Source organism: Staurois parvus, unplaced genomic scaffold (assembly GCF_062004578.1).
Source record: "Staurois parvus isolate SC_StPar_1 unplaced genomic scaffold, SC_StPar_1.0 ptg000353l, whole genome shotgun sequence".
NCBI lineage: Eukaryota > Metazoa > Chordata > Amphibia > Anura > Ranidae > Staurois > Staurois parvus.
In genome coordinates, this window is record NW_028318149.1 from 1,808,498 (window position 1) to 1,834,335 (window position 25,838).

The 25,838-nt window shown below is 43.7% G+C and overlaps 1 protein-coding gene across 6 annotated transcripts in view; it reads right to left on the minus strand.

Annotated features, from left to right (window-relative positions):
* Positions 1-25,838, minus strand: part of TNRC18 (trinucleotide repeat containing 18) — a 454,956-nt gene that overhangs the window by 185,576 nt on the left and 243,542 nt on the right. For 4 of the 6 annotated variants that reach the window (XM_089684713.1, XM_089684717.1, XM_089684715.1 and 1 more), the window contains 2 exons: positions 21,427-21,618; positions 10,324-10,736 (listed from right to left, as the gene is read on the minus strand). In XM_089684713.1, the coding sequence (XP_089540839.1) occupies positions 10,324-10,736; positions 21,427-21,618 (605 nt within the window). The remainder of the gene's footprint in view (positions 1-10,323; positions 10,737-21,426; positions 21,619-25,838) is intronic. The other 2 variants (XM_089684716.1, XM_089684714.1) reach the window with 1 other exon arrangement.

Genomic DNA, 25,838 nt, shown 5'->3' on the forward strand with positions numbered 1-25,838 from the left:
CAGCAATGGGAGGCCGTACAGGGACCCATGACAGACTCTGGACTTGGCAGCAGCATGAGGAGGCGGTATAGGGGCCCATGGCAGATTAGGGGCCTGGCAGCAGCTATGGGAGGCCCGTAATCTGCCAGCACCCTATGTCAAAAAATTCAACACACCAGCAGTGTGAGGAGACCTGAAAGTGGCACATGGCAGAGTGTGGCGATGGAGACAGCAGCAATGGGAGGCCGTACAGGGACCCATGACAGACTCTGGACTTGGCAGCAGCATGAGGAGGCGGTATATAGGGGCCCATGGCAGATTAGGGGCCTGGCAGCAGCTATGGGAGGCCCGTAATCTGCCAGCACCCTATGTCAAAAAATTCAACACACCAGCAGTGTGAGGAGACCTGAAAGTGGCACATGGCAGAGTGTGGCGATGGAGACAGCAGCAATGGGAGGCCGTACAGGGACCCATGACAGACTCTGGACCTGGCAGCAGCATGAGGAGGCGGTATATAGGGGCCCATGGCAGATTAGGGGCCTGGCAGCAGCTATGGGAGGCCCGTAATCTGCCAGCACCCTATGTCAAAAAATTCAACACACCAGCAGTGTGTGAGGAGACCTGAAAGTGGCACATGGCAGAGTGTGGCGATGGAGACAGCAGCAATGGGAGGCCGTACAGGGACCCATGACAGACTCTGGACCTGGCAGCAGCATGAGGAGGCGGTATATAGGGGCCCATGGCAGATTAGGGGCCTGGCAGCAGCTATGGGAGGCCCGTAATCTGCCAGCACCCTATGTCAAAAAATTCAACACACCAGCAGTGTGAGGAGACCTGAAAGTGGCACATGTTTGGGGCATGATTCATGGCGGATTTAGTCAGTTGTGTAAGGAACTGGTGGTTTGAAATCCAGACTAATCCACGCCTGATTCATTTTCACAAACGTGAGTCTCTCCACACTTTGGGTGGACAGTCGTGTCCTCCGCAGAGTTACAATACCTCCTGCCGCACTAAACACGCGCTCCGATGCCACGCTACTGGCCGGGCATGACAGCCTTTCAAGGGCAAATTCAGCTAGTTGGGGCCAAAGGTCAAGTTTCGTTGCCCAGTAGTCAAGGGGATTGTCTACCTCGGTTGGCAGGGTGCTGTCCAAGTAGGCCCAAGCCTGTTGTTTGAGGTCCTGCTCCAGGTCCACCTGATGCTGCTGCTGCTGCGGCTGGTTAGTAGTTTCCTCACTGCGCTGGTGAAGAAAGCTACTCATCATCGACTGCAGACTGAGGCAGCCGCTGCTGGTGGAGCTGCCACTGCTCCTACCACCCCACCCCTCCCCTGCTGCCATGGCAGCGGAACGCGAGCGCACAGGGTCCACAGTGTCTGAGGATGGACGTTGGCGCACAAAGGCAGAGACCAACTGACTACATAGGTGGTTTTTATAGTACGTTATTTTGGCCTCCCTCTCAGCAGGTGTGAAAAAGGCCATTTTTGAACGGTAGCGAGGGTCCAACAAGGTGGACAGCCAAAAGTCATCCCTCTGTCTGATGGTTATTATTCAGCTGTCGCTACGCAAGCAACCGAGCATGCTATGGGCCATTTGTGCCAAGGAATGCGAGGGACTCCCTGCCTCCATCTCCACAGCATACTGCCACGGTGCGTCTGGGTCCTCTGTCTCCTCCTCCTCTACCAGATGCTCCTGCTCCTCCACTCCTGTCCGCTGAGTGGAAAAACCACCCATTTCACTCAATAATTCCTGAGCACAAATGTCCTCCTCTACCTCCTCCTCTTCTTCCTGTCCTGCCCCCACAGGGGTCATGTGGCGTTGAGATCTGTGCGCCACGTCTACCGCACCCTGACCAGCCATTGTTAACAGCATTTGTTCCAGGACGTGCAACAGAGGAATGACATCGTTCATCCCATAGTCCTGCCGACTCACGAATAGCATGGCCTCCTCAAAGGGCCTGAGCAAGCGGCAGGTGTCACGCATGAGCTGCCAATGGCTGACATCGAAGTTACACAGGGGAGTACCTTTATCCGCTTGTTACATCAGGAAATCGGTGAAGGCCTTTCGCTGTTCATAAAGGCGGTCTAACATGTGTAGGGTTGAATTCCACCTTGTTGCAACGTCGCAGATCAGGCGATGCTGTGGAATTCCGTTCTGCCGCTGCAGCTCAAGGAGGGTGTGCTTTGCGGTGTAGGAATGGCTGAAATGCATGCAAAGTTTACGTGACATTTTAAGGATGTCTTGCAGTGGGATGGTGGATTTTAGGAACCGCTTGACAACCAGATTGAACACGTGAGCCATGCATGGCGCATGGCACAACCTTCCTTGACGCAGAGCAGACACCATGTTCTTTCCATTGTCGGTCAACATGGTTCCGATTTTCAGTTTGCGCGGAGACAGCCATTTGTCGATTTCTCTGTTCATTACACTGAGAAGTTCCTCCCCTGTGTGACTACGTTCGCCTGGACCTGGCAGCAGCATGAGGAGGCGGTATAGGGGCCCATGGCAGATTAGGGGCCTGGCAGCAGCTATAGGAGGCCCGTAATCTGCCAGCACCCTATGTCAAAAAATTCAACACACCAGAAGTGTGTGAGGAGACCTGAAAGTGGCACATGGCAGAGTGTGGCGATGGAGACAGCAGCAATGGGAGGCCGTACAGGGACCCATGACAGACTCTGGACTTGGCAGCAGCATAAGGAGGCGGTATAGGGGCCCATGGCAGATTAGGGGCCTGGCAGCAGCTATGGGAGGCCCGTAATCTGCCAGCACCCTATGTCAAAAAATTCAACACACCAGCAGTGTGAGGAGACCTGAAAGTGGCACATGGCATGAGAGACTGTGGACCTGGCAGCAGCATGAGGAGGCGGTACAGGGGCCCATGGCAGATTAGGGGCCTGGCAGCAGCTATGGGAGGCCCGTAATCTGCCAGCACCCTATGTCAAAAAATTCAACACACCAGCAGTGTGAAGAGACCTGAATGTGGCACATGGCAGAGTGTGGCGATGGAGACAGCAGCAATGGGAGGCCGTACAGGGACCCATGAGAGACTCTGGACCTGGCAGCAGCATGAGGAGGCGGTATAGGGGCCCATGGCAGATTAGGGGCCTGGCAGCAGCTATAGGAGGCCCGTAATCTGCCAGCACCCTATGTCAAAAAATTGAACACACCAGCAGTGTGAGGAGACCTGAAAGTGGCACATGGCATGAGACACTGTGGACCTGGCAGCAGCATGAGGAGGCGGTACAGGGGCCCATGGCAGATTAGGGGCCTGGCAGCAGCTATGGGAGGCCCGTAATCTGCCAGCACCCTATGTCAAAAAATTCAACACACCAGCAGTGTGTGAGGAGACCTGAAAGTGGCACATGGCAGAGTGTGGCGATGGAGACAGCAGCAATGGGAGGCCGTACAGGGACCCATGACAGACTCTGGACCTGGCAGCAGCATGAGGAGGCGGTATATAGGGGCCCATGGCAGATTAGGGGCCTGGCAGCAGCTATGGGAGGCCCGTAATCTGCCAGCACCCTATGACAAAAAATGGAACACACCAGCAGTGTGTGAGGAGACCTGAAAGTGGCACATGGCAGAGTGTGGCGATGGAGACAACCCACCGACTGTTTTGCTCGCTGCCAAGCTGCCACCCTCTTCTCCTGATGATGCGGAAGCAATAGCCTGATGACGACGAGGCTGCCAAGTGCGATCAGCCTCATCATCATCAATTAGGGTCTCCGCCTCACTACTAGCCCCCTCGGCTGCGTGTGGGTCAGGAGACAGACCTGTCTCTAGACCGGCTACCGAGCCACTCTCCTCGCCACTACTTCTTCGCCTGGCTGCTGAAGAGGCGGATGTCTCCCCCCGTTCCTGACCGCCCTCTGTTAGCTCTTCCTCACTGTACTGGATGACACCGGGAGCACTAGCCTCTGGCTGCGAATAGTGCTGCCTCGACCCCTTCCTCTGCTGCCACGTCTGCTCGCTCCTAAAACATTGCCTCCTCTGCCACTCCTCTGCATGTTGTCTGACATACTCTTTAATTAAACGATTCTGTGTCCCTGAGTAACAATTCTGTGTCCCTGAGTAACGTTTCTGTGGCCCTAAGTAACAGTTCTGTGGCCCTAAGTAACAGTTCTGTGGCCCTAAGTAACAGTTCTGTGGCCCTAAGTAACAGTTCTGTGGCCCTCAGTAACAATTCTGTGTCCCTCAGTAACAATTCTGTGTCCCTCAGTAACAATTCTGTGTCCCTCAGTAACAATTCTGTGTCTGTCCCTGAGTAACAATTCTGTGTCTGTCCCTGAGTAACAATTCTGTGTCTGTCCCTGAGTAACAATTCTGTGTCTGTCCCTGAGTAACAATTCTGTGTCCCTGAGTAACGTTTCTGTGGCCCTAAGTAACATTTCTGTGGCCCTCAGTAACAATTCTGTCTGTCCCTGAGTAACAATTCTGTGTCTGTCCCTCAGTAACAATTATGTGTCCCTCAGTAACAATTCTGTGTCCCTCAGTAAAAATTCTGTGTCCCTCAGTAACAATTCTGTGTCCCTCAGTAACAATTCTGTGTCCCTCAGTAACAATTCTGTGTCACTCAGTAACAATTCTGTGTCCCTCAGTAACAATTCTGTGTCTGTCCCTCAGTAACAATTCTGTGTCTGTCCCTGAGTAACGTTTCTGTGGCCCTAAGTAACGGTTCTGTGGCCCTCAGTAACAATTCTGTGTCCCTGAGTAACAATTCTGTGTCTGTCCCTGAGTAACAATTCTGTGGCCCTAAGTAACGGTTCTGTGGCCCTCAGTAACAATTCTGTGTCCCTGAGTAATGTTTCTGTGGCCCTAAGTAACGGTTCTGTGGCCCTCAGTAACAATTCTGTGTCCCTGAGTAACAATTCTGTGTCTGTCCCTGAGTAACAATTCTGTGGCCCTAAGTAACGGTTCTGTGGCCCACAGTAACAATTCTGTGTCCCTCAGTAACAATTCTGTGTCTGTCCCTGAGTAACAATTCTGTGGCCCTAAGTAACGGTTCTGTGGCCCTCAGTAACAATTCTGTGTCCCCGAGTAATGTTTCTGTGGCCCTAAGTAACAATTCTGTGGCCCTCAGTAACAATTCTGTGTCTGTCCCTGAGTAACAATTCTGTGGCCCTAAGTAACGGTTCTGTGGCCCTCAGTAACAATTCTGTGTCCCTGAGTAACGTTTCTGTGGCCCTAAGTAACAGTTCTGTGGCCCTAAGTAACAGTTCTGTGGCCCTCAGTAACAATTCTGTGTCCCTCAGTAACAATTCTGTGTCCCTCAGTAACAATTCTGTGTCCCTCAGTAACAATTCTGTGTCCCTCAGTAACAATTCTGTGTCCCTCAGTAACAATTCTGTGTCTGTCCCTGAGTAACAATTCTGTGTCTGTCCCTGAGTAACAATTCTGTGTCCCTGAGTAACGTTTCTGTGGCCCTGAGTAACATTTCTGTGGCCCTGAGTAACATTTCTGTGGCCCTCAGTAACAATTCTGTCTGTCCCTGAGTAACAATTCTGTGTCTGTCCCTGAGTAACAATTCTGTGTCTGTCCCTGAGTAACAATTCTGTGTCCCTCAGTAACAATTCTGTGTCCCTCAGTAACAATTCTGTGTCCCTCAGTAACAATTCTGTGTCCCTGAGTAACAATTCTGTGTCTGTCCCTGAGTAAGAATTCTGTGTCTGTCCCTGAGTAACGTTTCTGTGGCCCTAAGTAACGGTTCTGTGGCCCTCAGTAACAATTCTGTGTCCCTGAGTAACGTTTATGTGGCCCTAAGTAACGGTTCTGTGGCCCTCAGTAACAATTCTGTGTCCCTGAGTAACAATTCTGTGTCTGTCCCTGAGTAACAATTCTGTGGCCCTAAGTAACGGTTCTGTGTCCCTCAGTAACAATTCTGTGTCCCTCAGTAACAATTCTGTGTCTGTCCCTGAGTAACAATTCTGTGGCCCTAAGTAACGGTTCTGTGGCCCTCAGTAACAATTCTGTGTCCCTCAGTAACAATTCTGTGTCCCTCAGTAACAATTCTGTGTCCCTCAGTAACAATTCTGTGTCCCTCAGTAACAATTCTGTGTCCCTCAGTAACAATTCTGTGTCTGTCCCTGAGTAACAATTCTGTGTCTGTCCCTGAGTAACAATTCTGTGTCCCTGAGTAACGTTTCTGTGGCCCTGAGTAACATTTCTGTGGCCCTGAGTAACATTTCTGTGGCCCTCAGTAACAATTCTGTCTGTCCCTGAGTAACAATTCTGTGTCTGTCCCTGAGTAACAATTCTGTGTCCCTCAGTAACAATTCTGTGTCCCTCAGTAACAATTCTGTGTCCCTCAGTAACAATTCTGTGTCCCTCAGTAACAATTCTGTGTCCCTGAGTAACAATTCTGTGTCTGTCCCTGAGTAACAATTCTGTGGCCCTAAGTAACGGTTCTGTGGCCCTCAGTAACAATTCTGTGTCCCTGAGTAATGTTTCTGTGGCCCTAAGTAACGGTTCTGTGGCCCTCAGTAACAATTCTGTGTCCCTGAGTAACAATTCTGTGTCTGTCCCTGAGTAACAATTCTGTGGCCCTAAGTAACGGTTCTGTGGCCCACAGTAACAATTCTGTGTCCCTCAGTAACAATTCTGTGTCTGTCCCTGAGTAACAATTCTGTGGCCCTAAGTAACGGTTCTGTGGCCCTCAGTAACAATTCTGTGTCCCTGAGTAATGTTTCTGTGGCCCTAAGTAACAATTCTGTGGCCCTCAGTAACAATTCTGTGTCTGTCCCTGAGTAACAATTCTGTGGCCCTAAGTAACGGTTCTGTGGCCCTCAGTAACAATTCTGTGTCCCTGAGTAACGTTTCTGTGGCCCTAAGTAACAGTTCTGTGGCCCTAAGTAACAGTTCTGTGGCCCTCAGTAACAATTCTGTGTCCCTCAGTAACAATTCTGTGTCCCTCAGTAACAATTCTGTGTCTGTCCCTGAGTAACAATTCTGTGTCTGTCCCTGAGTAACAATTCTGTGTCTGTCCCTGAGTAACAATTCTGTGTCCCTGAGTAACGTTTCTGTGGCCCTGAGTAACATTTCTGTGGCCCTGAGTAACATTTCTGTGGCCCTCAGTAACAATTCTGTCTGTCCCTGAGTAACAATTCTGTGTCTGTCCCTGAGTAACAATTCTGTGTCCCTCAGTAACAATTCTGTGTCCCTCAGTAACAATTCTGTGTCCCTGAGTAACAATTCTGTGTCCCTGAGTAACAATTCTGTGTCTGTCCCTGAGTAACAATTCTGTGTCTGTCCCTGAGTAACGTTTCTGTGGCCCTAAGTAACGGTTCTGTGGCCCTCAGTAACAATTCTGTGTCCCTGAGTAACGTTTATGTGGCCCTAAGTAACGGTTCTGTGGCCCTCAGTAACAATTCTGTGTCCCTGAGTAACAATTCTGTGTCTGTCCCTGAGTAACAATTCTGTGGCCCTAAGTAACGGTTCTGTGTCCCTCAGTAACAATTCTGTGTCCCTCAGTAACAATTCTGTGTCTGTCCCTGAGTAACAATTCTGTGGCCCTAAGTAACGGTTCTGTGGCCCTCAGTAACAATTCTGTGTCCCTGAGTAACGTTTCTGTGGCCCTAAGTAACAATTCTGTGGCCCTAAGTAACAATTCTGTGGCCCTAAGTAACAATTCTGTGGCCCTCAGTAACAATTCTGTGTCTGTCCCTGAGTAACAATTCTGTGGCCCTAAGTAACGGTTCTGTGGCCCTCAGTAACAATTCTGTGTCCCTGAGTAACGTTTCTGTGGCCCTAAGTAACAGTTCTGTGGCCCTAAGTAACAGTTCTGTGGCCCTCAGTAACAATTCTGTGTCCCTCAGTAACAATTCTGTGTCCCTCAGTAACAATTCTGTGTCCCTCAGTAACAATTCTGTGTCTGTCCCTGAGTAACAATTCTGTGGCCCTAAGTAACGGTTCTGTGGCCCTCAGTAACAATTCTGTGTCCCTGAGTAACGTTTCCGTGGCCCTAAGTAACGGTTCTGTGGCCCTCAGTAACAATTCTGTGTCCCTGAGTAACAATTCTGTGGCCCTAAGTAACAGTTCTGTGGCCCTCAGTAACAATTCTGTGTCCCTCAGTAACAATTCTGTGTCCCTCAGTAACAATTCTGTGTCCCTCAGTAACAATTCTGTGTCTGTCCCTGAGTAACAATTCTGTGGCCCTAATTAACGTTTCTGTGGCCCTAAGTAACAGTTCTGTGGCCCTCAGTAACAATTCTGTGTCCCTGAGTAACGTTTCTGTGGCCCTAAGTAACAATTCTGTGGCCCTCAGTAACAATTCTGTGTCTGTCCCTGAGTAACAATTCTGTGGCCCTAAGTAACGGTTCTGTGGCCCTCAGTAACGGTTCTGTGGCCCTCAGTAACAATTCTGTGTCTGTCCCTGAGTAACAATTCTGTGGCCCTAAGTAACGGTTCTGTGGCCCTCAGTAACAATTCTGTGTCCCTGAGTAACAATTCTGTGGCCCTAAGTAACAGTTCTGTGGCCCTCAGTAACAATTCTGTGTCCCTCAGTAACAATTCTGTGTCTGTCCCTGAGTAACAATTCTGTGGCCCTAACTAACGTTTCTGTGGCCCTAACTAACGTTTCTGTGGCCCCCAGTAACAATTCTGTGTCCCTGAGTAACGTTTCTGTGGCCCTAAGTAACAATTCTGTGGCCCTCAGTAACAATTCTGTGTCTGTCCCTGAGTAACAATTCTGTGGCCCTAACTAACGTTTCTGTGGCCCTAAGTAACAGTTCTGTGGCCCTCAGTAACAATTCTGTGGCCCTGAGTAACGTTTCTGTGGCCCTAAGTAACAATTCTGTGGCCCTCAGTAACAATTCTGTCTGTCCCTGAGTAACAATTCTGTGGCCCTAACTAGCGTTTCTGTGGCCCTAAGTAACGATTCTGTGGCCCTCACTAACAATTCTGTGTCCCTGAGTAATGTTTCTCTGTCCCTAAGTAACGTTTCTCTGTCCCTAAGTAACAGTTCTGTGGCCCTCAGTAACAATTCTGTGTCCCTGAGTAACGTTTCTGTGGCCCTAAGTAACAATTCTGTGGCCCTCAGTAACAATTCTGTGTCTGTCCCTGAGTAACAATTCTGTGGCCCTAAGTAACGGTTCTGTGGCCCTCAGTAACGGTTCTGTGGCCCTCAGTAACAATTCTGTGTCTGTCCCTGAGTAACAATTCTGTGGCCCTAAGTAACGGTTCTGTGGCCCTAACTAACGTTTCTGTGGCCCTAAGTAACAGTTCTGTGGCCCTCAGTAACAATTCTGTGTCCCTGAGTAACGTTTCTGTGGCCCTAAGTAACAATTCTGTGGCCCTCAGTAACAATTCTGTGTCTGTCCCTGAGTAACAATTCTGTGGCCCTAACTAACGTTTCTGTGGCCCTAAGTAACAGTTCTGTGGCCCTCAGTAACAATTCTGTGGCCCTGAGTAACGTTTCTGTGGCCCTAAGTAACAATTCTGTGGCCCTCAGTAACAATTCTGTCTGTCCCTGAGTAACAATTCTGTGGCCCTAACTAGCGTTTCTGTGGCCCTAAGTAACGATTCTGTGGCCCTCACTAACAATTCTGTGTCCCTGAGTAATGTTTCTCTGTCCCTAAGTAACGTTTCTCTGTCCCTAAGTAACGTTTCTCTGTCCCCAAGTAACGTTTCTGTGGCCCTAACTCTGTCCCTAATACAGAGCGGTCTGCCTCTCTTGAATGACTGGAGGCAAATGAAGAATTCTAAAATGGCCGCCATTTATAGCTCGACCATTACACAGTGCTGGCTGGCTGGCTGCTGATTGGCTAATGCGATCACATGTCATTAAGGAATGCATTATGGGTCAGCGCGCCTTGTCTGCGCGCCTTCCCAGACATCCCCGCTCCGTCGCCGCACATGTCCGCCGCCATTTTAGGAAAAATTTCTATTCGCGCGTCCGAAGTAGGCTATTTTTCGGATTCGGCGAGAATCGAAAATTTTCCAATATTCGAAACGAATTCCACTTCGCATACTTCGATTCGCTCATCTCTAGCAGCCATCACATTGAGGAATTGGTAAACTGCAATATAATAAAAGGTCTGCTTATGGGTTTAATATTGCTTTAATAAAAGTTTTGATAGAAGAAAAAAAGCATCCGTGAAGTACAAAGAATATCGTTGGAAGAGAAAAAAAAATCGTAAAAATGTACAGTAGATAAAAACTTTTCTCAGCTGAGGAGAAAGTGTCCAACCTCCTAGGACACTAGCAAAAACTCAGGCATGAGCGAAGATTTTAGTGAGTGGGTCTTTAACAATTTCTGTCTCCTAGTGTTCACCTACAGAAGGCAGCTGCATATAACCCACGTCTTCGAATGGACAATAAAAACTTATTAATATAACTAAAAACAGGCCTACCATGCATACCTTTTCTTTTTGATCCTTCCCCTTCTTAGAGCTTGTCACTTTACTATAGCGGATAGATTTAGGCACAGAATTGGTATTTGTATTCACACCAGAAAGCATAGATGGACAACTGACAGACCCATGTAGAAATATACGCTCACTTCGGCGGCGGCTCCAAAGGTCATCATCACTGGCCTCAGCCCTTAGTTCTTGGCTGTGATCTTTTGTTGATTTTAATTTTTTATATTTTCGTGCCTTGTTCATTATTTTTCCTTTCTCAGAAAGGTTAAGACTAGATTTATCTTCTGATGAAACTACTGATATTGTAGAATTTGCTACATTTGAGTTGGCAAATTTTAAAGTAGCTGAGGGCTTTATTTCAATTTTCACCTCACACTCTGAATCTGTATCTTCAAATTCTGTGCCTGTACAGAAAAATGAAGAAAGATGAATCTAAGTTCACACGTAGAAGCCAATACCTATGATCATAAACCTGTCATTAACAGACAGCATGCTGCAAAGCAAGAGTATATATATTAAAAAATAAATAAAGGACACAATCCTTGTTACTATTTAATTTGAGCAAAGCTACCTGCCGTCCACCAGTTACACAAATGAAATAAAGGGTTTTTTTAAAAACTTTTTTATTGCCATATGCAAATATTTACACAAGATATGCACACGTCAAAAAACATTAATCAATAAAACAGTAAGAATGCTACACAATTGCAAGGTTTATGACATATGTATTATGCATCCAACCACTGTATGGAAAAACAGATTTAAACACACAATTGCTTAGTGTGTGGCGATTATCACAATCACATAAAAGCATTTATTCTATGCATAAACATGTAAAACCAAAACTACCCAACCAAACTATTCCCATTAACAAAAAACACAACATCCCCCCCTCCAAAAAGAAAAAAAAAATAAGCTAGCCCGGATACCACTCCTCCACCCAAAGAGGAAAAAAACATGTCTGGGATTCACCTCACCACTCAGCACCAACTAGTTGTGAAGCATCTCCCCAGAAAGCTATCTTCATCACTAGGAATCATTAGGCACTGTTGCATTGGAGTCCACCCACCTGGACCATATCTTTCTAAATTTTCCTGTAAGCCCCCTTGCTTCATATGTCATCTCATACTTTGGAAGATCCACATTAACCAATTTTTTCCATGCCCTCAAATCCAGAATATCAGGACATATACAGTGTAACGCTATCAATTTTCGCACGTAGAAAAACAGAATTCTCTGAAAAAGTTTGGCAGAGTTATTCATAGCATCATCTTCAAGTACTCCTAAAAGACATACCATAGGGCTACACACATTAGGCAACTCGAATGTATCTGATGTAAAAGCAGTGACTTCAGACCACAGGAGCCTAACTTTAGAGCATTCCCACACCATGTGTAAAAAGGATCCCGTTAACCTGACACTTATGACAAGCGGCTGTGTTACATCTCCCCATATGATATAGATGCTGAGGTGTATAGTAAATTTGATGTAAATAACGCAATTGTATCATTTTGTCCCTTGAAGCGATAATTGTACCCACATATGTGGCCAAAACATCTTTCCAGCACTCTTCTGTCAAATCTGAAATAATATTAAACCACCGCTAACGTGTACGATGACATTGTATATTATATAGGGCGCGCTTGTTGGAGCCCAACCTCTGTAGGATAAAGGTGCCAGATGGATATCAGGGATGGATGGGAGCAGTAACACTGGGGCAACTCTTTTTAGAGTGGAAGCAAGGCTCTAATGCAGTAACAAGAAAAAGAGAAGAAGGTGCCTCTAAGTGCAGTATTGACAATTTATTTAGTAAACAATAGATAAATTGCACTTACAAGATAAATAGTTAAAAAGACTCATGTGGTAATTAGATTCAGGTGGGACAACCAGCTGTCCAGCAGCAAACTCTGTCTATAGGATCAGGAAGTAGAGTCCAGGATGTGCCTGTGCATCAAAATGAATACTTTTTAACCCAAAAGCATTGGAGCTATTCTCTTGTGTGTTTTTATTTCTATTTTTATTTCTGTTCTTATATCTTTTTTTTTACCTGTATTCTTGTACGATGCAGGAAAACATGTAGGTCCTTAGGACCCAGGAACTACTTGCCTCCCTCCCATTCCCTTCACACTATAAAAATGTCAGGGTTCTACTGGGGCTCAGGTCTGAAGGAGCCTATTGAGCATGCTCCGAAATGCATTACCGCCCCCTTCACCTCCTACATCTCTGCTCTCCTAGCTTCATTTTGATGCACAGGCACTTCCTGATCCTATAGACAGAGTTTGCTACTGGAGGGCTGGATGTCCCACCTGGATCTAATTACCACAGGATGAGTCTTTTTACCAATATATCTAGTAAGTGCAATTTATCCATTGTTTACTAAATAAATTGTCAATACTGCACTTAGAGGCGCCTTCCTCTCTTTTTCGTGTACGATGACATTGCCTACCATCAATTAGAGTCAATTCTGTATAGTATGACGATACCAATTTAATACGCTGCAGTTGTAGGAGAAGGGTTTCCAATCTGGTGTTGTTCAAATTAACTTCCCCAAAGGCCATATTGGGCTACTGCGGCACTCTGTACGTGAGCATACAAAAAATACCAAGAACCTGGTATTCCCCGTTCCGACTTTATTTGCAAAAAAGACTTCAGCCGACCACGATCAAAATGCTAATGAGCATATTTGATACCATATTGGGCCCAATGGTGTCCCCCCTCAAGCTTATAAAATTCAGGCAAATTTGGATTACACCAGAGAGGTGCACTCAGTGACATGGCTAAGGCTGTATCTGAAGCATGTTTCACACAGACGGTAAGGATTTTTTTGGACACCGATAGTATAGCCATACCATCTTTGGATGGAACTTCTCCTCTATAAAAAATTGTTTAACAAAGCCTCATAAAAGAGGTAAGCCACCAATGCCTCAACTGCAGTGGCAGCATTATGTAGTTGAGGAAACATCCTCTAGTGTGCATACATCAACTGAGGCGCAAAATAATACATTTGTAGGTTAGGCAGAGCCAGTCCCCCCCATGTATTGGCAATTGAAGCATTTCCAGGGCTACCCGAGGAGGCTTAGAACCCCATAAGAAGGAACCAAGCAGGGAGTTAATATATACATTTTTTTTTAGAAATATAAATGTGTGCATTTGAGAGCACATATAGAAACTTCGGTAGATATATAATTTTAAACAAGTTTACTCTTCTCAACATGGTCAGGGGCAAGTCCTTCCAATTACAAACACTTTCTTTAAAAGCTCTCAGAATAGGCCAGAGATTGTCTAGATATGACTAACAAAAGCTGTATAGTAATCCCGAGATATTTTCATTTATCCAATATCCCAATAGGGCACCCTAGATCTGAAATCAGCCGCTGTCCATCCAGGAAGAACAAAGTAGATTTAGACCAGTTTATTTGAAACCCTGAATAATCTCCAAATTCTTGAATCAGCAAGAAAGCTCTACATAAGGACACCTTAGCCTGAACCAGAGCATTTAAATAGAATAACGTCATCAGCATATAGTGATGCACACTTCTCCAGCTCTCCTATCCTTAGACCCTGGGCTCCTACATGCTCTCTCAACCTCGCAGCCAATGGCTCAATGGCCAGTGCAAATAAGAGGTGATAAGGGGCAACCCGGTCTGGTTTCCCTATGGATTTGAAACACTTCTGATATGAGTCCATTAATCCTGATGCGGGTGCTAGGCTCCCAATATAAAAGCTTCACCCATGAAATAAACGTGGGGCCAAAGCTAAACTTAGCCAGGAGTGAGAAGAAATATGCCCATTCTACTAAATCAAATGCTTTTTTTGTATCTAATGACACTATCACTCTATCCGCTGCATCATGCGTTACTTGGAAATTAACAAAGAGCCTCTTAAGATTAATATGAGCAAACCTGCCTGGCATAAAGCCAGTCTGATCAGACCCGACTAGTTTTATAGTTACTGTTTGTAAGCGCCTCGCTAGCACTTTTGCCAAAATGTTAACATCCATGTTAATCAAGGAAATGGGCCGATATGATTCACACTCCAGGGGATCTGTTCCCGGTTTCAGGAGTAAAACTATAAAAGCCTCCTGCATAGACCTTAGAAGATCCCCCCCCTCCACCTAGAGGCATTATAAACCCTTAGGAGATAAGGCACCAGCAGTTCCCCATACAATTTATACCATTCTATCTGATATCTGTCAAGATCAGGAGATGTATGAGGGGCAAAAGAAGCAATCTCAACCTTAATCTCCTCTGGTGTAATAGCCTGTTCCAAGCCTTCCCTGTCTTCCCAGGACAGTGCCGGTAGAGAAATAGATGCTAAATATACCGACATAGAGGATGCCGAAACATCACCCTGACACTGATACAAAGATTTATAAAATTGTTCAAAAGTGCGCAATATCTCCTGAGTCTCCAATAATATTGTCCTGGGGATTACATATATGTTATACAAAGATTAGAGTGAAAGAGAGTCTGGTTAAGAAAGCCAGAAGACGTCCATTTTTATCCTCAAACTCAAATATACGTCTACATTGATACAGTTGACCTTTACTCACTTGCTCTGCCAATAGAATACGGTACAAGCATAGATATTCCTGCCGTGTTTTATAGTTATCAGAGGTAGGGTCACCCACATATAAGTGTTCAGCCCGGGATACCCGAGTCTCAAGTTGTTCTACATCTACTCTCAGAGCTCTAGAAAAATCTCCCACTACCTTCATCTAAGCACCCCTAAGGGTTGCATTAAAAGTATCCCATTGGTTAGACATATCATCCTTAATATAATTTTCCATCCAGTAAAGGTGTATTGCCTCCATACAACCCAGCTTCTCATATTCCTCTTGCAACCAGCCAGCATTCATACACCAATGCTTAATTCCAGGAAGCACCCCCAGCTGTAAACCAAGAGTGATCCGAAATTGACCTCTATAAATACTTAACATGGCCAACCAAAGGAAGCCCATCCATTGTAGTAAGAGACATGTCAATTCGAGAAAGAGTACAGTGGGTTTCGGAATGGCAGGAGAACTCCCTTACCCCCAGGTTCCTATGTCTCCAAACATCAACTTATGATTCTCCAGCCATGTTACTATCACACCGGGTGAGACCCAGATGCACAGCCCTGACGATCGAGAGCAGCATTCGAGAGCACATTAAAATCCCATAGAAGCAGTAAGGTCCCCTCTGCCACAGAGATCACCACTGAGAAAATATCCTCCAATACTGTGAAGGAGAATCGTGAAGGAATATATAAACTCACAACAGTAAAACACTGAGTAAAAAGTTTACAGACCAAAATAAAAAATCTTCCCCCTGGATCCGTCTTAATCCTTAAAACATGTATATTCAATGATTTAGCAAGTAGTATAGCAACCCCACTTGAATACATAAAGTATTCCGCATGAAAAACTTGAGCAATAGAAGAACGCCATAGAGCCATGACCCTGGAGCCTCGCAAATGCATCTCTTGAAACAACAATGTAAGGCTTATGTTTTTTGATATAATAAAAAACAGAGATCGTTTAATCTTAGAGTTTAGGCCTCGGACATTCGAAGACATTAATTTGAGATATCATGAAATCATAAGTATCCGACCCACAGAGGAGCTCCAGAGCCATAAAGCCCCACCAATCCCATCGAAAATACCAAGGGGGCATACCAATCCCCCAACACAGAACATAAAATGAACAGGTAAGCAGCAAATCCTGGCAATACAGAAAAACAATCCCCAACTCCCTCCTCCCGGCACGCAACCCCAACTTCTTGAGTGCATTAGTCCCATAACACAGAAAGAGATGACCGACCTTGGGGATCAAAGGTCTACACCAAACCCTCCAATACCAATATAGGGGGTACCATCTCTACACCAACTTATAGAGACAAAATCACCTATCTGAAGTGGCATGTAGTGAAACCCTTGGTAACAATAAATAACCACTTTAATAATTAAGGGTACCAGACCTCCCACATGGGACTAAATCAAAGTATTTATCACATAGGGACCTAAAATAAAGTCATGTAGCAATCTTTGTCAGAGAGGAAAGTCTCAGTACACACTCCCCTGAGAGTTCACTTCACAGGTAGCTCAAAAAGAGAGAAAGAAAAAAAACCACACAGACACTACAGTGGTAAACTGGAAACAATACAGCAAGTTCCCTTGAAGAGAAGAGACATCTGTAGAGGTGGTCAGTCTTCCATGTGACCATCAGCCACATTCGGGTGCCCCCTTGCATTCAGCCAGTGGGAGGTCTCCACGGGGCTATTGAAAAATGCACTGTACCCCTATCCACCACTCTCAGCTTAGCAGGATATAGCATACTGTATATCAATTGACACTCCCGCAGGCATTTTTTTAACATGAACAAAACTCGCTCACTGCTTGTGTACCTACAGAGAAACCAGGATATATAGATATACAACTGCCATTATAGAGAAGTTCTCCAAGTGTTCTAGCTTCTTTCAAAACATTCTCCAGATCCCAAAAGTGCAGTAACCATGCAATCATAGGCCTAGGAGGAGCTCCCAGCAGCACAGCCCACATGGGAATCCTATGCGCCCGTTTTATCGCTAATAGGCAGGAGAAAGTACTAGTGTCCATATGTTCCTTAAGCCAGCTTTCCAGAATATCCTCAGGCTGTTTACCTTCAGGCCCCTCCAGGAAGCCCACCAGCCTGATATTATTGCATCGCAGCCTGTCCTCTAAATCTCCCAACTTGCCAATATGAGCTCTCAGCAACTTGGTAGCATCCTGCAGAGATCCCTCTAAAGGATGAATTATGTCTTCCAAATCACCGATCCATTGTTCAGTCTCAGCAGCTTTCTCCATAACTGTTTGCATGTCTTGCTTCAAGAATGACAGATCTACTTTAGGCCCATCAATATAGTCAGTGAGGGTTGTCTGACAGAGGTGTATGGCTGACATGATCTGTTTCAGCGATGGCTCCTGCTGCTCTCCCTCTACTGTCCCTGCCACCATCCTCAGACCCAGGCAGATTGACCACAGACTGTCCTTTCTTAGTGGAGCAATCCCTCTTAGGCAGGGCGCTTCCCGACGATGTACTGCCCACAGCCGCGGAGGATGTTTGCGGCTGCTCCTCCGTCACCTCCTCTCCTCCACATGTCTCCCGGCCACGGCCGCCATCTTGAGAGCCACAGGTAAATCTAGCCAGGTGCTCTCATGAGGATTTCCCTCCAGCCTGCCCAATTTTCACCACTGTGAGTTGCTCAACCGCCTCCCTTCAGGGCTCCATGTAATATAAAACCACGGCCCAAGGCTTGTCAGGATTGCTGCAGGATATGTAATGTATCATCTACCCCTCTATAGTTTGTAAGCTTCATTATGTCTGAGATTTTACATATATTAATTCTTCCTCACCTCCCTTTTTTCTGCACATTAACCTCTTTATCAGCATCCTCCAACTGTATGTGACCTGTACATTTATACATGACCTAAACAATTAATGTATCTAGTGCACCAAGCCACATTTGACCCCCTGAATTCCTGCATGTCTATTCTTTTCCAAGGAAAAAAAAAAAATAATATGACCAAAAGAAAATTCTCAAAAAAAAAAATTAATTAGTTGAGCAGTCCATAGCAATCAAAGAGTTAATTCAATGGCCTGAGCAACATCAGCAGTGTCTCGTTAAATTAGGAATATGACTTAAATAGAAGACAACTTGCAAATGGCACAGCAAGCTAATGCACATCTAATGCCGAAATCTTATTTTTTGGTTTTGATTGGGGGGGGGGGGGGGGGGGGGGGGAGAAGTTTGGAAATCCCTGTAATGTTTTTATTGTTTTGTCTCAGCAGATGGGATTACCCATCATTTTTGTTCATGAAGCAAATTATACAGTTACTTTAAAATTCATAACTCGTTACTCTGTTACACAAAATTAGAAATTGTAACATACATAAATCTGAGGACTGCTACAAAAATATGTGGCTTTGCTGGTCAATATACAGTGAGGCTGCAAATCTAACTACAGCTGTTCAACAAATGCAGTGAGTTCACAACTAATATATAGCTTCAGTCAAAGCTGCTAATCAGCATGTGAATTCTACAAGGTAAAATTTGGCTATATCAAATTCACAAAAACATTTGCCTGTATCTGACCTTGACTAATGGTCTGACTGGGCCATTAATATTCCTGCTATATTCTCTTTCGGAGAGACAGGGTAAAAAGGAAAGGTGGTGGTGTCTGTCTCTATGTGAGAAGTGATCTCAGAGCGAGTGTGAAAGAGGACCTAGTTGATGAAAAGTGTGATGAGGCCCTCTTTATTGCTTCAGCATTATGGGTGGAACTGCACATAGGGGTGCGTACTACAAAGGTAATCATTGGTGTTTGTTATAGGCCTCCCAGTGTTAATGAGGAGGTGGAAATTCAACTCCTTGCACAGATCGATAGGGCTGCAAGGGCTGGAACAGTGATAATAAAGAGGGATTTTAACTACCCAGAAATTGACTGGAGTAATGGTACTGCAGGAACAGTTAAAGGGCAAAAATGTATAAACCTACTACAGGACAATTGTATGATGCAGTTCATAAAGGCCCCAACTAGGAATTATCCTCTGTTGGACCTGGTAATCTCAAACCATGCACTGCTTATTGTCCATATAAAAGAACATCTGGGTAGCAGTGACCATAACATGATTTCATTTATTGTTAGCTGTAAACGTCAAGCACATATAGGAAAAATAAAACCGCTCAACTTTAAGAGAGCTAATTTTCCAAGGCTGAGAGCTGCTCTCCAAGACTTAGACTGGGAGGGAATATTGGCATCAATGAACACAACACAGAAATGGGAGTTCTTCAAAAACACTGTATGTGAACACACTGCAAAATATATTCCCATGGGCAACAAGTTTAAAAGGCTAAAAATCAAACCTATGTGGCTTACGGCCAAAGTTAAAAAGCTATAGATAAGAAAATAGCCTTTATTAAATATAAAAATGAATGAACGCCATCATTTAAACATTACAAAGAATATAACAGAATATGCAAAAAGGAAATAAAGGCCACAAAAATTGAAAATGAACAGCAGATTGCAAAAGATAGCAGGACAAAAAATTCTTCAAATATATTAATAGTAAAAAGGTCCGGTCTGAGCATGTAGGCCCTTTACAAAATAATCTACAGTGGGTGACTGGGGACAAAGAAGGCAAATGTATTAAATACCTTCTTCAGCTCTGTGTATACAAAGGAGCATGGGGGAGCTCTTGTCCATAATGGGCATGGTATTGACACCAGATGATCCACATTGGCTTACAATTGATATTATCCAAAAATATTTAGACAGAATAAAAAGGTGAATAAAGCACCTGGACCGGATGGCGTACACCCACGGGTCCTTAAAGAATTGAGCTCTCATTTCAAAACGATTGTTTCTTTGTTTTAGGGATTCTTTAATGACTGGTACAGTACCACTGGATTGACATAAGCCCAATGTGGTGCCTATATTTAAAAAGGGGTCAAAATCTTTACCAAGTAATTATAGACCTGTTAGTTTAACATCTATACCTGGGAGGATAGTGGATAGTTTAATAAAAGACCACATAGATGGGTTCTTGCTGGAAAAAAATATTTTAAGCAACAGCATGAATTCATGAAAGACAGAAGTTATCAAACAAATGTGATTTCTTTTTATGAGGAGGTGAGCAAAACCTTGGACAGAGGGGTGGCGGTGGACATGGTATACTTGGATTTTGCAAAAGGACAGCTCCCCACACACAGCAAATGTGTAAGGTGAAGTCAACAGGCTTGTACAAATCAGTATATAAATGGATAGAAAACTGGCTAAAAGATTGTATTCCAAGTAGTGGTTAATGATTCATACTCTGAATGGTCTAGGGTTGTCAGTGGTGTACCCCATTGTTGGGACCTTTACTTTTGAATATATTTATAAACAATATAGGATATGGGATTAAAAATACCATTTCAGTCTTTGCAGATGACACTAAGCTTTGAAGTGGAATAATTTCCTTACAGGATATCTCCAACTTACAAGCTGACCTCAATGCACTGTTTAATTGGGCAATTATGTGACAAATGAGGTTTAATGTTGATAAATGTAAGGTTGTGCACTTGGGGGCTAAGAATATGCATGCATCATACATACGAGGGGGGAGTACAACTGGGGTAATCAATGGTGGAGAAGGATCTGGGAGTTCTGGTAGATCACAAGCTTAATAATGGCATGAAATGCCAAGCTGATGTTTCTAAAGCGAGCAAAATCCTCTCTTGTATTAAACGAGGTATAGACTCCAGGGAGAGAGATATGACTCCACCCCTGTACAAATCATTAGTAGGACCTCATCTGGAATATACAGTTACATTTTGGGCACCAATTCACAAAAAACATTGGGGAACTGGAGAAAGTACAGAGAAGGGCAACCAAACTGATAAGAGGCATGGAGGAGCTCAGCTATGAGGAAAGATTAGAGAAACTGAATTTATTCTCTCTTCAGAAGAGGAGATTAAGGGGGGATATGATCAATATGTATAAATACATCAGTGGTTCATACAGTGAACTCGGTGTAGAGTTATTCACCTTGAGGTCATCACAGATGACAAGGGAGCAGTCTTTACGTCTGGAGGAAAAGAAGCCATGTGTGGGGAACTGTGTCAAACGCTTTTGCAAATCCAAGTATACCATGTTCACAGCCACCCCTCTATCAAAGGTTTTGCTCACCTCCTCATAAAAATAAATCAGATTTGCTTGACAATTTCTATCTTTCATGAATCCATTGCTGTCTGTTGCTTAAAATATCTTTTTCCAGCAAGAACTCATCTATGTGGTCTTTTATTAAACTCTCCAGTATCTTCCGAAATATAGATGTTAAACTAACAGGTCTATAATTACTTGGTAATGATTTTGATCCCTTTTTAAATATAGGCACCACATTGGCCTTACACCAATCCAGTGGTACTATGCCAGTCACTAAAAATTAGAAACAATGGCTTTGAAAAAAATAAATAAATGTCAATGTGTCAATGGTGTGGGATTTATGACAGCTCTTTGATCTAAGGAAATTCCCAAAACGTGGTCTGTTGGGAACCACTTGAGTATATCACACCTGCAACTTTTTAACCAACTCACCAATAAAACTTTGTTTCTCCTCATCATGGTTTTGTTTGTCTTCCAACTGAATATTTGCTAGAGGTGGCAGCGGGCTAGGCTCAACACTGGCAGCAAATCGTGCAAGAAGACCCAGTCCGTTATCTTCCATGAGTGGAATAGGCAAATGCTCTACATCATAATCAAACTCCTCCTCCTCTTCTGAACTGAAATCTAACAATGAAAAGAAAAGAGCATCCATATCAAATTGGCATCTTTCAAATATTATAACCTAATAGAGTGTTTGGACTTTGAATTGCTAATGAATAAACATACTGGCCAACACACGTAGCACAGCATGGGATTCCAATACTGAATAATTCTTAATGTAATTATGACAACAAATTTTGCTTCAAATGCCAACACCACCCAAAACTGATATTTCAGTTTTGCATGGTTAAAGGCAAGTAAAATACTGGTCATTGCAGAGCCAAAATGATGGTGTCATGCCTTCCAAACCTCCAATGATTCTCTATTAACATTATATATGTAAATAACCGGCATATCCAGCAGTGGTGATATGTTAAGAATTGCTTTTTGGGAGGAGAAAACTACTGCAGGAAAAATCTTGCCTCTTTAGCACTTAAAATGTGCTTCAACCCACTGGTGGCCACCCAAAAAGCCAAATTGAAATATCTGTTTCAGGTGAAGTTGGCCAACATTAATATCACTAACATGAAAAAACTGCCAAAGTAATCCAAGCAAAATTATATTTATTTTTAGCTCTACTGTATCTCATAATGGAATGTAAAACAGCAACAGATTGAAATCACAGAAAAATAAATGTGTTTGAAGAAAATATTTGCAGGTCATGTTTACAATACCTTTAATACTACAAAATGTGCAGCATTTTGAAGAACCAAACTATGTCATTCCACTGAACGTGCACAGCTAGGGTCTCCATAGGCCAGTGTCTCTAACAACTGGTTATGAGCCCTGAAAAACATACAGCTGCCATCTACAGATCAGAAAGGCAATGTAATAATATTGTCCTTTTCATTTTATTTTGAACAAAAAGTAATGGAAACTGAAAGAGTGAAAATTAAGCACTGAAGAACATGGAAAAATAAAAGAAAACTATAAAACAACCCCAGGGCTTATGTCACATTTTACAGGAAATTTTAATCTGCATATGCCTTATGTCTTTGGTGCTATTCAGCAGACCATCATAGTTAATACCATTAAAGATGTTGTATATACTCACACACTGAAGAATTATATATAACCCTTTTAATTACCAGAGAACATGTACGGCTACATGGGTTGGTTAACTTATAGCGGTTGTAAACCTCTGACATTGAATATGATGAAAGCATGCCAAATGATATGTACTTGTCTCAATCCAGAGCACTAAGTGTTATTTCTGTCTGCTGCCTCACTCCTCTTATCAGCATGAGTCACTCCTGACACCAAGAGATAAAGTTGACAGGGGAGGGAGCTCTAGCACAGAGTCTGCGATTGACGGCCTCAGCTCTATTCCTTGCTGTGAAGGGGGATCCTTCCCTCCAATCAGCTTCCTTCACTGAGGTCTGCAGAGTGTAACTTCATCTCCCCACCCCCTGCTTTTTGAAAGTTCAGACAAGCTCTATAAATTCTAAACTTTGAATGGCTGTAGAGAAGAGAAGGCTGCAGATAAACAGGTACAACGTATGTAGGATTTGTTTAATCTCTGTGTAATACCAAAGACTAGTCATTTTACTGGGTATATGTAAGGGTTTACAACAACTTTAAAGCAGCACTATACTCACCTTGGGAGTTCAGTTAGATTCGGCATTGCCAAATTTGTACAGTGAGCTGCGCATGCGCAACTTACTGCACAGGGGTGGGGAGGCAGATAAGTAACTTTAATGCAGAAGAAACAAAGCATGTCTCTTCTGCATTAAAATTCCTGCCTGCTCACCATTTTTCTTTTTTTTTAAAGTTCCACTTTAACAATAACTATGATTAATTAGCATACTAAAATAACTTCTATAAATATTTTCATTGGTATATAAGGTTTTAAAAAACTTTTATTTATTTTTTTTTACACACAAATATTGCAAAAAAAAAAGTTCTCTTTAAGATTATTTGCATAGTGTAACTGTATCTGGCAGTTTATAGTAAAGTGATATTAAACACAAACACAAATGTAAAAATGGCAGATTAACGGTCTTTAATTGTGGTGGCTGCATTAAGGTCCCCCCCCCCTTATTTTCACCTGGTGATCCAGCCAGTAACACACTTACTGTCTTAGGGTGGCTCCACGCTGAGGAGCAATGCAGCCACCCTTAGAGAGCAGTACTGTCAACCTGTGGATGGGTAGTGTTAGATGCACCAGCACTCGTCAGTTACAGGAAGTGAAAATATAACAGACACACTGGCTGAATCAACAGGTGAATATAGAGGGGGAAAAAAACCTTAAAAACCACTTATGCATCAACCACATATAAAAATTGGTAAACTGCAATATATTACATTTTTGCTTTTGAGTTTTAAAAGCTCTTGCAAACGGGCAGGTAGAAATTTTCTATTTTTGCAAATGTTTGTACATTGTACTTTCATTTACTATAGCACCCTACGAGTACTGCAGTGCACAGCCACTCATTTATGCATTCCTTGCATTAAATGTAGAAAACGGCTGTCTGTCCTCCCCTACCTCCCTTAGTCCTTAATCAATCCATCGCTGTGCATGGCTGGATCTCTTCACTCCCCTATCATCCTCTGCTATTAATAAATACAAGACACTGCAGATAAATACTGCAGCCAGCAGATGACAGGCTAAAGCTTTAATTTTTGTCAATGGAGCCTTCAGCCTGCATGTGATCACTATGTAAGAATTGGCACAGGGATTACATGATTAGGAACCACTCAAATTTGTTCCCAACTGGGGACCCCAGCTTTCATTGACAGCATGGATTGAGGGCAACAGCCATGTGAAATGTCAACTGCTGGCTCTTAAAGGGGAGTGTATATTAAATTGTTGGTATGGAGAATTGTGGTGAAAAATTTTAATATACAAATTGTGTGTGTGTTGGGGGGAGTGGTCATATTGTATGATAACCTTCAAAATTATGTAGTCATTAACGCTTGCACAGATTTCCATACATGTTATAAAGTCTCTGTACAAAACGCATTTTGCTTCTACTTGTCAGCTGAAAAAAAAAAACAACGTAAAGGGTAATTCCTACAACCTAAAAGGATATATAATGTTTTAGTCAGGAATAAGCAATAACCATGACAAAAGATTTTTTTCATGGGCAACATGGGCAAAAGTCAGGGCAATATGCCAGATTTCAAATTAATATGCTGTATTTTTTTAGCCAGCAGATGAAGCTTTAGTTTTTTGTATCATTTATTGTCCAGATACTGCTTAGTGATCTGTTGTGAACATATTGTTTACACAGATCAGGAGATCAAGCTGCAAATTACACAAAGAACTGCATTGTCTCATTGCAGCAACTTTTCCCTTCTCAAACAGCAAAGTCATACAAAGCTAGCTGGATGGATGTCTGCTAGTACTGTGTTGGTCTTTTTAAGATAACCCAATAGTGCTCTGGGAGACCGTACTAAAATCACTTATATGTCCAGATATACCTTAAAGAGTACCTCTACTTTTGATGAGAAAAAGCACCCCCCTCTGGGTGATCAATGTACATTGCAGGGATTGTTAAAAACGTGGTTGCCTTTCAATATTCTGCAGAAATAGCCATTTGTCTGTGTCCATGTGCACAGTGAATCTGTATGGAAGTGATTTTATCATTCTGAAACAGCTGCTGCACCCTGCCGGCCTCTAGGAGGAACGTGTCAGGGTCTGCACCATTTACACACTATTTCCCTTTGGGAGTATCTCACCAGAAATTATAAATTTGTTGCAGGGGATACCTAAAATATGACTTGTATCTTAGTGCAGACTTCTGGGAAAAACAGGAAGCCAATCACACAAGCAGAAAATTAGATTTCTGCTGGGGGTTCTGTACACCGTGTATAGAGCGCCTCTAGGTTGCCATATTGAATTTTACAGAAAACGACAGTGCTGCAGACTAAAAAGGAAAGGTAATTTTTTAATAACATTCAATTACAATATGACTTGTGTCACAATTGTATACACTATATCAATCTTTCTTTTCCCACGAAAGTGGAGTTACCCTTTAAGCTGGCCTTACTTGACCCGATTACCCTCCACATACTTAATGTGGATGCAGGACTTCTCTTCACTGCGTCAAAGACTTCCCTGCCATCACAATATGCAGATCAGTGCTGCAGTCTATAGTTGAGTGAAAAAATACCAAGATTGAGGTTCAACAGAAGTCAGTCAGTGGATTGACTTTTCTTCAACTACAGTGGCCACTACAGTCTATAGTTGAGTGAAAAAATACCAAGATTGAGGTTCAACAGAAGTCAGTCAGTGGATTGAC